Source organism: Lampris incognitus, chromosome 16 (assembly GCF_029633865.1).
Source record: "Lampris incognitus isolate fLamInc1 chromosome 16, fLamInc1.hap2, whole genome shotgun sequence".
NCBI classification, from domain to species: domain Eukaryota; kingdom Metazoa; phylum Chordata; class Actinopteri; order Lampriformes; family Lampridae; genus Lampris; species Lampris incognitus.
Window position 1 is genome coordinate 685,664 of NC_079226.1, and position 15,283 is coordinate 700,946.

General features: G+C 48.1%; 1 protein-coding gene across 2 annotated transcripts in view; it reads left to right on the forward strand.

Annotated features, from left to right (window-relative positions):
• traf3 (TNF receptor-associated factor 3) overlaps positions 1-15,283 on the forward strand; it is a 184,403-nt gene continuing 169,120 nt past the window's right edge. Inside the window, exons 1-2 of one of the 2 annotated variants that reach the window (XM_056295590.1) lie at positions 1-346; positions 6,425-6,587. In XM_056295590.1, coding sequence (XP_056151565.1) covers positions 6,428-6,587 — 160 coding nt within the window. In that variant the 5' untranslated portion in view covers positions 1-346; positions 6,425-6,427. The remainder of the gene's footprint in view (positions 347-6,424; positions 6,588-15,283) is intronic. The other variant, XM_056295589.1, reaches the window with a different exon arrangement.

Consider the following 15,283-nt stretch of genomic DNA (forward strand, 5'->3'; position numbering starts at 1 on the left):
GCCGGGGCGCCTCCCTGTGGCCACGGTGAGTGTGTGCGGCTGAAGCCGAGTGGTTTTTTCATGCCGGGGATTTCCTGGGCGGAAGGAGCGGAAGGGGGCTTTCCAGTCCGCCGCCGCTCTGCCTGAAGCAGCTGCTCTTTCGCCGCTTGTCCTGCTGGATTCTGAACATTTCCTCCAGGTTTTGGGTCTACCATGTCCCGGGACGGTGGACCGGGTAGACGTGTGTGTTTGGACCGGACCGGACTGATCTGTGGTTCTTTAACCAGCCACCCCATCCTACCGAGCGAGGCGCCGCTTTGAGAGCCTGGGGAGTCCGTCGGCCTGCGGTTCCGTCTGATTCATGTAGGTCTGTGTGTGTTGTACCTTAACTCCCGGCTGTTACCGGCCCACATGTGAACTGGTGTCTGTAACGCGGTAGCAAGACTTCTGTCTGTCACACCGGACACGTCTTCTGCCTTCCCTTCATCTGCTCTACCGTCTCACACGAACGCACCGCGGTAACGGCTCGGCTCGCTATGAATGTAACGTAACGTAACGTAACGTAACGTAATGGACAATTATCGAGGAGCCAAACTGTACAGCGCGCGTGCGCGCTCGTGTGTGTGTGTGCGAGGGAGAGACTGTGCGTGTGTGTGTGTGTGTGTGTGTGTGAGGGAGAGAGTGTGTGTGTGTGTGTGTGTGTGTGAGGGAGAGAGAGAGAGAGTGTGTGTGTGTGTGTGTGTGTGTGTGTGAGGGAGAGAGTGTGTGTGTGTGTGTGTGTGTGAGGGAGAGTGTGTGTGTGTGTGTGTGTGAGGGAGAGAGAGAGAGAGAGAGTGTCTGTGTGTGTGTGTGTGTGTGTGTGGGAGAGAGAGAGAGAGAGAGAGTGTGTGTGTGTGTGTGTGTGTGTGTGTGTGTGTGTGTGTGTGAGGTAACGTCAGACGCCCATTGTGTTGCAGCTCAGTGTAATTTAAGAGACGATGCAAACCAAAGCAGCACTATTTAGCTGCAGCTGTAAGTTCTGCTGCTAGCTAACCAGGCTCTGCTGAGATGGGAAGCTGTGCTAGCTAACCAGGCTCTGCTGAGATGGGAAGCTGTGCTAGCTATCCAGGCTCTGCTGAGATGGGAAGCTGTGCTAGCTAACCAGGCTCTGCTGAGATGGGAAGCTGTGCCAGCTAACCAGGCTCTGCTGAGATGGGAAGCTGTGATAGCTATCCAGGCTCTGCTGAGATGGGAAGCTGTGCTAGCTAACCAGGCTCTGCTGAGATGGGAAACTGTACAAGCTAACCAGGCTCTCCTGAGATGGAAAGCTGTGCTAGCTAACCAGGCTTTGCTGAGATGGCAAGCTGTACTAGCTAACCAGGCTCTCCTGAGATGGAAAGCTGTGCTAGCTAGGCAGGCTCTGCTGAGATGGGAAGCTGTACTAGCTAACCAGGCTCTGCTAAGATGGAAAGCTGTGCTAGCTAACCAGGCTCTGCTGAGATGGGAAACTGTACTAGCTAACCAGGCTCTGCTGAGATGGGAAGCTGTGCTAGCTAGCCAGGCTCTGCTGAGGGAAACATATTAAATGCATACTACACAACAAGAAAGGTACTCGATACAGAACATCGTAAAAGGGAAAAACAGCATAGATGAGTGGAGGTGAGGTGTAGCAGCTAGCTAGTGAATGATTCGGGCAGTTCGTCCAGGTTCATCCTGCACGTTATGAAGAAACGTCAGAAGGTTTGTGACGACTGGACTTCTCTTGTTCTGGCCATGCATAGAAACTGACACTGAGACATGCAGACCTTGTGTATAACGTTTGGATCATGTGTAGTATAAATATTCAGTGGTATGTCATCCCATCATATCACCAGGCTGTTTCCAGACGTGGCTCAGTTCACAGGTTGGGTTTGGTTTGGGCTCAGTGTGTTGGTCTATGATGGCCCAGTCTATCTGAAGAGGAAGTTTCAAGAAGAAGGGGAATTTTTGAAGCGTCCTATTGATTATGTGACGTGTTTTAGTGATAAATTGGAGTGAATTTTCACAGTATGAAACCCCCCCCCCCAAAAACCCCAGATAATAAAGACAAAGAGAAGTCAGCTCTTTCACTTTAGTCCCCACATGTGGAGGAACTCACCATGTTCTCCAATAAAAATATTTTTGATAAAATGTTTTGAAAATGGAACCAAAAAGTAGTCTTGATATCAAGACAGCCCAGTCACTACTCGCATGTCATGATAACATAAAGGAAGTAACAAGATTCCCCAACCTCACATAATGAAGCAGTCAGTCAAACTGTATCTGGGTTATGATGTGTTTGCTGGCCAGTCCTGTGGATTCTTTCTCCTAGATAGTCACCATTCCAACCTACCAGCCAGTCAGGTACTTACCCAGTTGACCAACCGATTAGCCTGCTAATCAACCAGCCAGCCAGCTGGCCAAATAAGCGGTTAGTCAGTCATTCAACCAACTACCCACCTAGTTAGTGAGCTAGCTAGCAACGGAGAGTCAGTGAATTCCCCTCGTCCACTACTTTCATTTTTCTTCTGTGATGTCACAGCGTGTTGAGCTGTGTAATATCTACTGGCTTCCCTGTGTAACCTGTGTACTGTGTTACTCTGTACTGTGGTACTGTGTACTGTGTTAGTCTGTACTGTGTTAGTCTGTACTGTGGTACTGTGTACTGTGTTACTCTGTACTGTGTACTGTGGTACTGTGTACTGTGTTAGTCTGTACTATGGTACTGTGTACTATGGAGAGTCCGCCACAATAGCTGGTGGAGGCTGCTGTAGATTGGGTGTGTTGAAGTACAAGGTTTTGAAGTATTTCTGTTCTTACACATTTTAATGGCACCAGTCACAGAGAAGGGAAGGACTGAGAGACAACGTTGTTGTAAAACCCAATGAGCGCCAGGCTTATCTACAAATACTGGTTTAATGCTCTGATCTGTGTGTGTGTGTGTGTGTGTGTGTGTGTGTGTGTGTGTGTGTGTGCGCGCGCACGCGCTAAGTCTGAAAAGTAATTTTTACCAGAAAAACAGTTAGTGAATACTGAGCTCATTGCTGAATGTTTGAAAGTGTGTATTGCTAAACAGTAAACAACTACAGTCCTGCTAATTACTTCAGCACACTGTCCTGCTAGTTACTTCAGCACACGGTCCTGCTAGTTACTTCAGCACACGGTCCTGCTAGTTACTTCAGCACACTGTCCTGCTAGTTACTTCAGCACACGGTCCTGCTAGTTACTTCAGCACACGGTCCTGCTAGTTACTTCAGCACACGGTCCTGCTAGTTACTTCAGCACACGGTCCTGCTAGTTACTTCAGCACACGGTCCTGCTAGTTACTTCAGCACACGGTCCTGCTAGTTACTTCAGCACACTGTCCTGCTAGTTACTTCAGCACACGGTCCTGCTAGTTACTTCAGCACACGGTCCTGCTAGTTACTTCAGCACACTGTCCTGCTAGTTACTTCAGCACACTGTCCTGCTAGTTACTTCAGCACACGGTCCTGCTAGTTACTTCAGCACACTGTCCTGCTAGGTCATTTAGCGGCCTAACCTCAAAGCTAGCCAACTAGAATTGTTAACCATGTTAGCCAAATGAGTTGACTCGCTTGCTAACAGTCTGACCAGAATAGTCTGACCAGAACAGTCCTGCAGTTGGAACCATTTTCGTTCATTTAGTTGGTTGAGACTGAACAAGAAGAAAGGCCTCTGCTCCGGTGTTTATTTCAGTGGATGGTTGGATGTGTGTGTTGGTGTTGGGGATGCTGGTGGTGGATGTGAGTTGAGACCAGGATAAAATGGATTGTTGGTATCAGAAATTTTACCCAAGACTAAAATCTGATACCACAATCCATGGGTAACGTTAATAATAATAATGTAACCGGTTATTTTCTTGCCCGGTGCGGGATTCGATATGGGGTGTACTGCACCACAAGGCGACATCACTAACCGCTCGGCTAAAGGGTCAGACCCGTTAGCTAGGGACTAACGTGTCTTATTAGTAGTTTACAATAATAATAAATTAAACTTATACAGCGCTTTTCTAACACTCAAAGTTGCTTTACAATAAACAGGGTGAAACAAGACTACAGATAAACATAACACAGACAGGGGATGGATGGGAAGGAGGGCAAACATACAGGGGTGGATGGGAAGGGGGGCTACAAGAGGGAGACGCAGCAACCACACATGATGCCAGCAGTAATCTCCTACTTTAACACATACAAACATTCATGAATAAAAGCAAAGTGGTTTGATTTACAGCACATTTGGCGTATTTTATTATTGTATTACTCTATTGATCCCCGTGGGGAAATTCTTCCTCTGCATTCAACCCATCCTAGTTGTGTAGCTAGAAGCAGTGGGCAGCCGCCGTGCAGCGCCCGGGGACCAACTCCAATTCGTCTTGCCATGCCTCGGTCAGGGGCACAGACAGGAGTACTGACTCTAACATGGAAGCTTGGATTTTATTAATGGTAGAAAAAACACTGATTCTATATCAATGACTTTGTCCATTGATCCAGAATGAGTGGTGTGAAACTGCAGCGTTCTGCTACAGTACTGGAACAAATTGTCCATTGATCCAGAATGAGTGGTGTGACTGCAGCGTTCTGCTGCAGTAATGGATCACATCATCCATTGATCCAGATTGAGTGGTGTGAATATGCAGCGTTCTGCTACAGTACTGGATCAAATTGTCCATTGATCCAGAATGAGTGGTGTGACTCTGCAGCGTTCTGCTACAGTACTGGATCACATCGTCCATTGATCCAGAATGAGTGGTGTGAATCTGCAGCGTTCTGCTACAGTACTGGATCACATCGTCCATTGATCCAGAATGAGTGGTGTGAATCTGCAGCGTTCTGCTACAGTACTGGATCACATCGTCCATTGATCCAGATTGAGTGGTGTGACTCTGCAGCGTTCTGCTACAGTACTGGATCACATCCTCCATTGATCCAGATTGAGTGGTGTGACTCTGCAGCGTTCTGCTACAGTACTGGATCACATCGTCCATTGATCCAGAATGAGTGGTGTGATCTGCAGCGTTCTGCTGCAGTAATGGGTCAGATTGTCCATTGATCCAGATTGAGTGGTGTGACTCTGCAGCGTTCTGCTACAGTACTGGATCACATCGTCCATTGATCCAGAATGAGTGGTGTGATCTGCAGCGTTCTGCTGCAGTAATGGGTCAGATTGTCCATTGATCCAGATTGAGTGGTGTGATCTGCAGCATTCTGCTACAGTAATAGATAACATCGTCCATTGATCCAGATTGAGTGGTATGATCTGCAGCGTTCTGCTACAGTACTGGATCACATCGTCCATTGATCCAGATTGAGTGGTGTGATCTGCAGTGTTCTGCTGCAGTAATGGATCAGATCGTCCATTGATCCAGAATGAGCGGTGTGACTCTGCAGCGTTCTGCTGCAGTAATGGGTCAGGTCAGTACTCGTTAACAGCAGTGAAAAAGTCACATCAGTGCGTTTGTATTTGCCGAGTAACTGTTGCTGCATTACTGTTGACAGAGAAATCCTCACATTTCTGCACGTTTTTATCATTCCCGGTAGATATTTTACCCTGCTTCCGCCTCAGTTCGCAATACATTCTGGGATAATTCTTCAACCACTTATTTTCCTCTCCTCATCTGGAAATGTTCCTTTTGGAGGGCTAGATTAACACCCCCCCTCCATCCCAAATAAAAACTGGGACACTGTACTCCGTTGGCACACAAAACGGGAAACGGGTTCAGCGGCCGGGCTAAGAGCATAGTTAATGGCCAGGCTAAGTGCGAAGCGGCCGGGCTAAGGGTGTAGTGGGCGGGCTAAGGGTGTAGTGGCCAGGCTAAGTGCGTAGCGGCCCAGCTAAGGGTTTGGCAGCCGGGTTAAGGGCGTAGTTGCCAGGCTAAGGGTGTAGCGGCCCAGCTAAGGGCGTAGTAGCCAGGCTAAGGGTGTAGCGGCCGGGCTAAGGGTGTAGCGGGATGGGATAGTGAATGTGTGTGTTGGTGTGAATGAATGGATGTGTATGGGTTGAAGTTACATTGAATCTATTCGGTCCTCATGAGAAAGAGACAATCCCAGGTCAGGGTCAGTGTGGGTGTACGAAGAACAGCACTACATATACTTCATGCACCAGTACTACCAGTACTACATATACTCCACGCACCAGTACTACCAGTACTACATATACTCCATGCACCAGTACTACATATACTTCATGCACCAGTACTACCAGTACTACATATACTCCATGCACCAGTACTTCATATACTTCATGCACCAGTACTACCAGTACTACATATACTCCATGCACCGGTACTACCAGTACTGCACATAATCTATGCACCAGTACTACCAGTACTACATATACTCCATGCACCGGTACTACCAGTACTACATATAATCCAGTTACTGGTACTATATTCCTGTCTCAACCTCTTGTCTGTTCCTCTCCTCTACAGGTCATGTCCGCAGGGAGGAGTGCTGAAGGGAGGGAGGTGCAGATTCCCCTCCAGCAGGTGGCACCCTCCCTGGCCACACCCCTGTCACTGATCCCCCCCATTGCCCCACCCCCCCAGCGCCCAGCCAATCCCTGGCCCAGCAGCGACCCTGCTGCCCCGCCAGGTAAAGACGGCGTCCTTTTGGTTTGTTCTTGTTTTTCTTCACAACAAAGGTTCTGTTTAAGTTCTAAATGTTCTGTTTAAGTTCTAAAGGTTCTGTCCCAGAGCATAACATGTAAGGCTTATTAATATGATAAGTAGTGTCATCACTCATTATCACAACAAGTAAATCTCAATAGGCGTCACTGAGATGACTCGCTAACATGTCTACGTCTTAGCGAGTCATGTGACTGAGTGCTGCTGTTGCTGTAGCGGGTTGGTAAAGGTGTGTAATGTGGATCTGAGTCCTGTTGTCGACTGGGCCGTGTGTTGTGTTGTGTTGTAGCGGTTTGGTAAAGGTGTGTAATGTGGATCTGAGTCCTGTTGTCGACTGGGCCGTGTGTTGTGTTGTGTTGTGTTGTAGCGGGTTGGTAAAGGTGTGTAATGTGGATCTGAGTGCTGTTGTCGACTTGGCCGTGTGTTGTGTTGTGTTGTAGCGGTTTGGTAAAGGTGTGTAATGTGGATCTGAGTCCTGTTGTCGACTGGGCCGTGTGTTGTGTTGTGTTGTGTTGTGTTGTGTTGTAGCGGTTTGGTAAAGGTGTGTAATGTGGATCTGAGTCCTGTTGTCGACTTGGCCGTGTGTTGTGTTGTGTTGTAGCGGTTTGGTAAAGGTGTGTAATGTGGATCTGAGTCCTGTTGTCGACTGGGCCGTGTGTTGTGTTGTGTTGTGTTGTAGCAGGTTGGTAAAGGTGTGTAATGTGGATCTGAGTGCTGTTGTCGACTGGGCCGTGTGTTGTGTTGTGTTGTGTTGTGTTGTGTTGTAGCGGTTTGGTAAAGGTGTGTAATGTGGATCTGAGTCCTGTTGTCGACTTGGCCGTGTGTTGTGTTGTGTTGTAGCGGTTTGGTAAAGGTGTGTAATGTGGCTTGAGTGCTGTTGTCGACTGGGCCGTGTGTTGTGTTGTGTTGTGTTGTGTTGTAGCGGTTTGGTAAAGGTGTGTAATGTGGATCTGAGTCCTGTTGTCGACTTGGCCGTGTGTTGTGTTGTGTTGTAGCGGGTTGGTAAAGGTGTGTAATGTGGATCTGAGTGCTGTTGTCGACTGGGCCGTGTGTTGTGTTGTGTTGTGTTGTAGCGGTTTGGTAAAGGTGTGTAATGTGGATCTGAGTCCTGTTGTCGACTTGGCCGTGTGTTGTGTTGTGTTGTAGCGGTTTGGTAAAGGTGTGTAATGTGGATCTGAGTCCTGTTGTCGACTTGGCCGTGTGTTGTGTTGTGTTGTGTTGTGTTGTAGCGGTTTGGTAAAGGTGTGTAATGTGGCTTGAGTGCTGTTGTCGACTGGGCCGTGTGTTGTGTTGTGTTGTGTTGTGTTGTGTTGTAGCGGTTTGGTAAAGGTGTGTAATGTGGATCTGAGTCCTGTTGTCGACTTGGCCGTGTGTTGTGTTGTAGCGGGTTGGTAAAGGTGTGTAATGTGGATCTGAGTGCTGTTGTCGACTGGGCCGTGTGTTGTGTTGTGTTGTGTTGTAGCGGTTTGGTAAAGGTGTGTAATGTGGATCTGAGTCCTGTTGTCGACTTGGCCGTGTGTTGTGTTGTGTTGTAGCGGTTTGGTAAAGGTATGTAATGTGGATCTGAGTGCTGTTGTCAACTGGGCCGTGTGTTGTGTTGTGTTGTGTTGTAGCGGTTTGGTAAAGGTGTGTAATGTGGCTTGAGTGCTGTTGTCGACTGGTCCGTGTGTTGTGTTGTGTTGTGTTGTGTTGTGTTGTAGCGGTTTGGTAAAGGTGTGTAATGTGGATCTGAGTCCTGTTGTCGACTTGGCCGTGTGTTGTGTTGTGTTGTAGCGGGTTGGTAAAGGTGTGTATTGTGGATCTGAGTGCTGTTGTCGACTGGGCCGTGTGTTGTGTTGTGTTGTGTTGTAGCGGTTTGGTAAAGGTGTGTAATGTGGATCTGAGTCCTGTTGTCGACTTGGCCGTGTGTTGTGTTGTGTTGTAGCGGTTTGGTAAAGGTATGTAATGTGGATCTGAGTGCTGTTGTCAACTGGGCCGTGTGTTGTGTTGTGTTGTAGCGGTTTGGTAAAGGTGTGTAATGTGGCTTGAGTGCTGTTGTCGACTGGGCCGTGTGTTGTGTTGTGTTGTGTTGTAGCGGTTTGGTAAAGGTGTGTAATGTGGATCTGAGTGCTGTTGTCGACTGGGCCGTGTGTTGTGTTGTGTTGTGTTGTAGCGGTTTGGTAAAGGTGTGTAATGTGGCCTGAGTGCTGTTGTCGACTGGGCCGTGTGTTGTGTTGTGTTGTGTTGTAGTGGTTTGCTAAAGGTGTGTAATGTGGATCTGAGTCCTGTTGTCGACTGCGCCGTGTGTTGTGTTGTGTTGTGTTGTAGCGGTTTGGTAAAGCTGTGTAATGTGGCCTGAGTGCTGTTGTCGACTGGGCCGTGTGATGTGTTGTGTTGTGTTGTACTGGTTTGGTAAAGGTGTGTAATGTGGATCTGAGTCCTGTTGTCGACCTGGCCGTGTGTTGTGTTGTGTTGTAGCGGTTTGGTAAAGGTGTCTAATGTGGATCCGAGTCCGGTTGTCGACTGGGCCGTGTGTTTTGTTGTGTTGTGTTGTGTTGTGTTGTAGCGGTTTGGTAAAGGTGTGTAATGTGGATCTGAGTGCTGTTGTCGACCTGGCCGTATGTTGTGTTGTGTTGTGTTGTAGCGGTTTGGTAAAGGTGTGTAATGTGGATCTGAGTCCTGTTGTCGACCTGGCCGTGTGTTGTGTTGTGTTGTAGCGGTTTGGTAAAGCTGTGTAATGTGGATGCGAGTCCGGTTGTCGACTGGGCCGTGTGTTTTGTTGTGTTGTGTTGTGTTGTAGCGGTTTGGTAAAGGTGTGTAATGTGGATCTGAGTGCTGTTGTCGACAGGGCCGTGTGTTGTGTTGTGTTGTAGCGAATTGGTAAAGGTGTGTAACGTGGATCTGAGTCCTGTTGTCGACTGGGCCGTGTGTTGTGTTGTGTTGTGTTGTAGCAGTTTGGTAAAGGTGTGTAATGTGGATCTGAGTGCTGTTGTCCACTGGGCCGTGTGTTGTGTTGTGTTGTGTTGTGTTGTAGCGGTTTGGTAAAGGTGTGTAATGTGGATCTGAGTCCTGTTGTCGACTTGGCCTTGTGTTGTGTTGTTTTGTGTTGAAGCGGTTTGGTAAAGATGTGTAATGTGGGTCTGAGTCCTGTTGTCGACTTGGCCTTGTGTTGTGTTGTTTTGTGTTGAAGCGGCTTGGTAAAGGTGTGTAATGTGGCCTGAGTGCTGTTGTCGACTGGGCCGAGTGTTGTGTTGTGTTGTGGCGGTTTGGTAAAGGTGTGTAATGTGGATCTGAGTCCTGTTGTCGACTGGGCCTTGTGTTGTGTTGTGTTGTGTTGTAGCGGTTTGGTAAAGGTGTGTAATATGGATCTGAGTCCTGTTGTCGACTGTGCCCTGTGTTGTGTTGTGTTGTATTGTAGCGGTTTGGTAAAGGTGTGTAATGTGGATCTGAGTCCTGTTGTCGACTGGGCCGTGTGTTGTGTTGTAGCGGTTTGGTAAAGGTGTGTAATGTGGATCTGAGTGCTGTTGTCGACCTGGCCGTGTGTTGTGTTGTATTGTGTTGTGTTGTGTTGTAGCGGTTTGGTAAAGGTGTGTAATGTGGATCTGAGTCCTGTTGTCGACTGGGCCGTGTGTTGTGTTGTGTTGTGTTGTAGCGGTTTGGTAAAGGTGTGTAATGTGGATCTGTGTGCTGTTGTCGACTGGGCCATGTGTTGTGTTGTGTTGTGTTGTAGCGGTTTGGTAAAGGTGTGTAATGTGGATCTGTGTGCTGTTGTCGACTGGGCCATGTGTTGTGTTGTGTGGTATTGTAGCGGTTTGGTAAAGGTCTGTAATGTGGATCTGAGTCCTGTTGTCGACAGGGCCGTGTGTTGTGTTGTGTTGTGTTGTGTCGTAGCGGTTTGGTAAAGGTGTGTAATGTGGATCTGAGTGCTGTTGTCGACTGGGCCGTGTGTTGTGTTGTGTTGTATTGTAGCGGTTTGGTAAAGGTGTGTAATGTGGATCTGAGTCCTGTTGTCGACAGGGCCGTGTGTTGTGTTGTGTTGTATTGTAGCGGTTTGGTAAAGGTGTGTAATGTGGATCTGAGTGCTGTTGTCGACTGGGCCGTGTGTTTTGTTGTGTTGTGTTATGTTGTGTTGTGTTGTAGCGGTTTGGTAAAGGTGTGTAATGTGTCCTGAGTCCTGTTGTCGACAGGGCCGTGTGTTGTGTTTTGTTGTGTTGTGTTGTGTTGTAGCGGCTTGGTAAAGGTGTGTAATGTGGATCTGAGTGCTGTTGTCGACTGGCTCGTGTGTTGTGTTGTGTTGTAGCGGCTTGGTAAAGGTGTGTAATGTGGATCTGAGTCCTGTTGTCGACTGGGCCGTGTGTTGTGTTGTAGCAGTTTGGTAAAGCTGTGTAATGTGGATCTGAGTGCTGTTGTCGACTGGGCCGTGTGTTTTGTTGTGTTGTGTTGTGTTGTGTTGTAGCGGTTTGGTAAAGGTGTGTAATGTGGCCTGAGTGCTGTTGTCGACTGGGCCGTGTGTTGTGTTGTGTTGTGTTGTAGCGGTTTGGTAAAGGTGTGTAATGGGGATGTGAGTCCTGTTGTCGACTGGGCCGTGTGTTGTGTTGTGTTGTGTTGTAGCGGTTTGGTAAAGGTGTGTAATGTGGATCTGAGTGCTGTTGTCGACCTAGCCGTGTATTTTGTTGTGTTGTGTTGTAGCGGTTTGGTAAAGGTGTGTAATGTGGATCTGAGTCCTGTTGTCGACTGGTCCGTGGGTTGTGTTGTGTTGTAGCGGTTTGGTAAAGGTGTGTAATGTAGCCTGAGTGCTGTTGTCGACTGGGCCGTGTGTTGTGTTGTGTTTTAGCGGTTTGGTAAAGGTGTGTAATGTGGATCTGAGTGCTGTTGTCGACTGGGCCGTGTGTTGTGTTGTGTTGTAGCGGTTTGGTAAAGGTGTGTAATGTGGCCTGAGTGCTGTTGTCGACTGGGCCATGTGTTGTGTTGTGTTGTAGCGGTTTGGTAAAGGTGTGTAACGTGGATCTGAGTCCTGTTGTCGACTGGGCCGTGTGTTGTGTTGTGTTGTGTTGTGTTGTAGCAGTTTGGTAAAGCTGTGTAATGTGGATCTGAGTGCTGTTGTCGACTGGGCCGTGTGTTTTGTTGTGTTGTGTTGTGTTGTGTTGTGTTGTAGCGGTTTGGTAAAGGTGTGTAATGTGGATCTGAGTGCTGTTGTCGACTGGGCCGTGTGTTGTGTTGTAGCGGTTTGGTAAAGGTGTGTAATGTGGATCTGAGTGCTGTTGTCGACTGGGCCGTGTGTTGTGTTTTGTTGTGTTGTGTTGTGTTGTGTTGTAGCAGTTTGGTAAAGGTGTGTAATGTGGATCTGAGTGCTGTTGTCGACTGAGCCGTGTGTTGTGTTGTGTTGTGTTGTAGCGGTTTGGTAAAGGTGTGTAATGTGGATCTGAGTGCTGTTGTCGACTGGGCCGTGTGTTGTGTTTTGTTGTGTTGTGTTGTGTTGTGTTGTAGCAGTTTGGTAAAGGTGTGTAATGTGGATCTGAGTGCTGTTGTCGACTGGGCCGTGTGTTGTGTTGTGTTGTAGCAGTTTGGTAAAGCTGTGTAATGTGGATCTGAGTCCTGTTGTCGACTGGGCCGTGTGTTGTGTTGTGTTGTAGCGGTTTGGTAAAGGTGTGTAATGTGTCCTGAGTGCTGTTGTCGACTGGGCCGTGTGTTGTGTTGTGTTGTGTTGTAGCGGTTTGGTAAAGGTGTGTAATGGGGATGTGAGTCCTGTTGTCGACTGGGCCGTGTGTTGTGTTGTGTTGTGTTGTGTTGTAGCGGTTTGGTAAAGGTGTGTAATGTGGATCTGAGTGCTGTTGTCGACCTGGCCGTGTATTTTGTTGTGTTGTGTTGTAGCGGTTTGGTAAAGGTGTGTAATGTGGATCTGAGTGCTGTTGTCGACTGGTCCGTGTGTTGTGTTGTGTTGTAGCGGTTTGGTAAAGGTGTGTAATGTAGCCTGAGTGCTGTTGTCGACCTGGCCGTGTGTTGTGTTGTGTTGTAGCGGTTTGGTAAAGGTGTGTAATGTGGATCTGAGTGCTGTTGTCGACTGGGCCGTGTGTTTTGTTGTGTTGTGTTGTGTTGTGTTGTGTTGTAGCAGGTTGGTAAAGGTGTGTAATGTGGATCTGAGTCCTGTTGTCGACTGGGCCGTGTGTTGTGTTGTGTTGTGTTGTAGCGGTTTGGTAAAGGTGTGTAATGTGGATCTGAGTGCTGTTGTCGACCTAGCCGTGTATTTTGTTGTGTTGTGTTGTAGCGGTTTGGTAAAGGTGTGTAATGTGGATCTGAGTCCTGTTGTCGACTGGTCCGTGGGTTGTGTTGTGTTGTAGCGGTTTGGTAAAGGTGTGTAATGTAGCCTGAGTGCTGTTGTCGACTGGGCCGTGTGTTGTGTTGTGTTTTAGCGGTTTGGTAAAGGTGTGTAATGTGGATCTGAGTGCTGTTGTCGACTGGGCCGTGTGTTGTGTTGTGTTGTAGCGGTTTGGTAAAGGTGTGTAATGTGGCCTGAGTGCTGTTGTCGACTGGGCCATGTGTTGTGTTGTGTTGTGTTGTAGCAGTTTGGTAAAGCTGTGTAATGTGGATCTGAGTCCTGTTGTCGACTGGGCCGTGTGTTTTGTTGTGTTGTGTTGTAGCGGTTTGGTAAAGGTGTGTAACGTGGATCTGAGTCCTGTTGTCGACTGGGCCGTGTGTTGTGTTGTGTTGTAGCGGTTTGGTAAAGGTGTGTAATGTGGATCTGAGTGCTGTTGTCGACTGGGCCGTGTGTTGTGTTGTAGCGGTTTGGTAAAGGTGTGTAATGTGGATCTGAGTGCTGTTGTCGACTGGGCCGTGTGTTGTGTTGTGTTGTGTTGTAGCGGTTTGGTAAAGGTGTGTAATGTGGATCTGAGTGCTGTTGTCGACTGGGCCGTGTGTTGTGTTTTGTTGTGTTGTGTTGTGTTGTGTTGTAGCAGTTTGGTAAAGGTGTGTAATGTGGATCTGAGTGCTGTTGTCGACTGGACCGTGTGTTGTGTTGTAGCAGTTTGGTAAAGCTGTGTAATGTGGATCTGAGTCCTGTTGTCGACTGGGCCGTGTTTTGTGTTTTGTTGTGTTGTGTTGTGTTGTGTTGTAGCGGTTTGGTAAAGGTGTGTAATGTGTCCTGAGTGCTGTTGTCGACTGGGCCGTGTGTTGTGTTGTGTTGTGTTGTAGCGGTTTGGTAAAGGTGTGTAATGGGGATGTGAGTCCTGTTGTCGACTGGGCCGTGTGTTGTGTTGTGTTGTGTTGTAGCGGTTTGGTAAAGGTGTGTAATGTGGATCTGAGTGCTGTTGTCGACCTGGCCGTGTATTTTGTTGTGTTGTGTTGTAGCGGTTTGGTAAAGGTGTGTAATGTGGATCTGAGTGCTGTTGTCGACTGGGCCGTGTGTTGTGTTGTGTTGTAGCAGGTTGGTAAAGGTGTGTAATGTGGATCTGAGTCCTGTTGTCGACTTGGCCGTGTGTTGTGTTGTGTTGTGTTGTAGCGGTTTGGTAAAGGTGTGTAATGTGTCCTGAGTGCTGTTGTTGACTGGGCCGTGTGTTGTGTTGTGTTGTAGCGGTTTGGTAAAGGTGTGTAATGGGGATGTGAGTCCTGTTGTCGACTGGGCCGTGTGTTTTGTTGTGTTATGTTGTGTTGTAGCGGTTTGGTAAAGGTTTGTAATGTGGATCTGAGTGCTGTTGTCGACCTGGCCGTGTATTTTGTTGTGTTGTGTTGTAGCGGTTTGGTAAAGGTGTGTAATGAGGATCTGAGTCCTGTTGTCGACTGGGCCGTGTGTTGTGTTGTGTTGTGTTGTAGCGGTTTGGTAAAGGTGTGTAATGTGGGTCTGAGTGCTGTTGTCGACTGGGCCGTGTGTTGTGTTGTGTTGTAGCGGTTTGGTAAAGGTGTGTAATGAGGATCTGAGTGCTGTTGTCGACTGGGCCGTGTGTTGTGTTGTGTTGTGTTGTGTTGTAGCGGTTTGGTAAAGGTTTGTAATGTGGCCTGAGTGCTGTTGTCGACTGTGCCCTGTCTTGTGTTGTGTTGTGTTGTAGCGGTTTGGTAAAGGTGTGTAATGTGGATCTGACTGCTGTTGTCGACTGGGCCGTGTGTTGTGTTGTGTTGTGTTGTGTTGTAGCGGTTTGGTAAAGGTGTGTAATGTGGATCTGAGTGCTGTTGTCGACTGGGCCGTGTGTTGTGTTGTGTTGTGTTGTGTTGTAGCGGTTTGGTAAAGGTGTGTAATGTGGATCTGAGTCCTGTTGTCGACCTGGCCGTGTGTTGTGTTGTGTTGTAGCGGTTTGGTAAAGGTGTGTAATGTGGCCTGAGTGCTGTTGTCGACTGGGCCGTGTGTTGTGTTGTTTTGTGTTGTATTGTAGCGGTTTGGTAAAGGTGTGTAATGTGGATCTGAGTCCTGTTGTCGACAGGGCCGTGTGTTGTGTTGTGTTGTGTTGTGTTGTAGCGGTTTGGTAAAGGTGTGTAATGTGGATCTGAGTGCTGTTGTCGACAGGGCCGTGTGTTGTGTTGTGTTGTGTTGTAGCGGTTTGGTAAAGGTGTGTAATGTGGATCTGAGTCCTGTTGTTGACTGGGCCGTGTGTTGTGTTGTGTTGTGTTGTAGCGGTTTGGTAAAGGTGTGTAATGCGGATCTGAGTCCTGTTGTCGACCTGGCCCTGTGTTGTGTTGTGTTGTGTTGTGTTGTAGCGG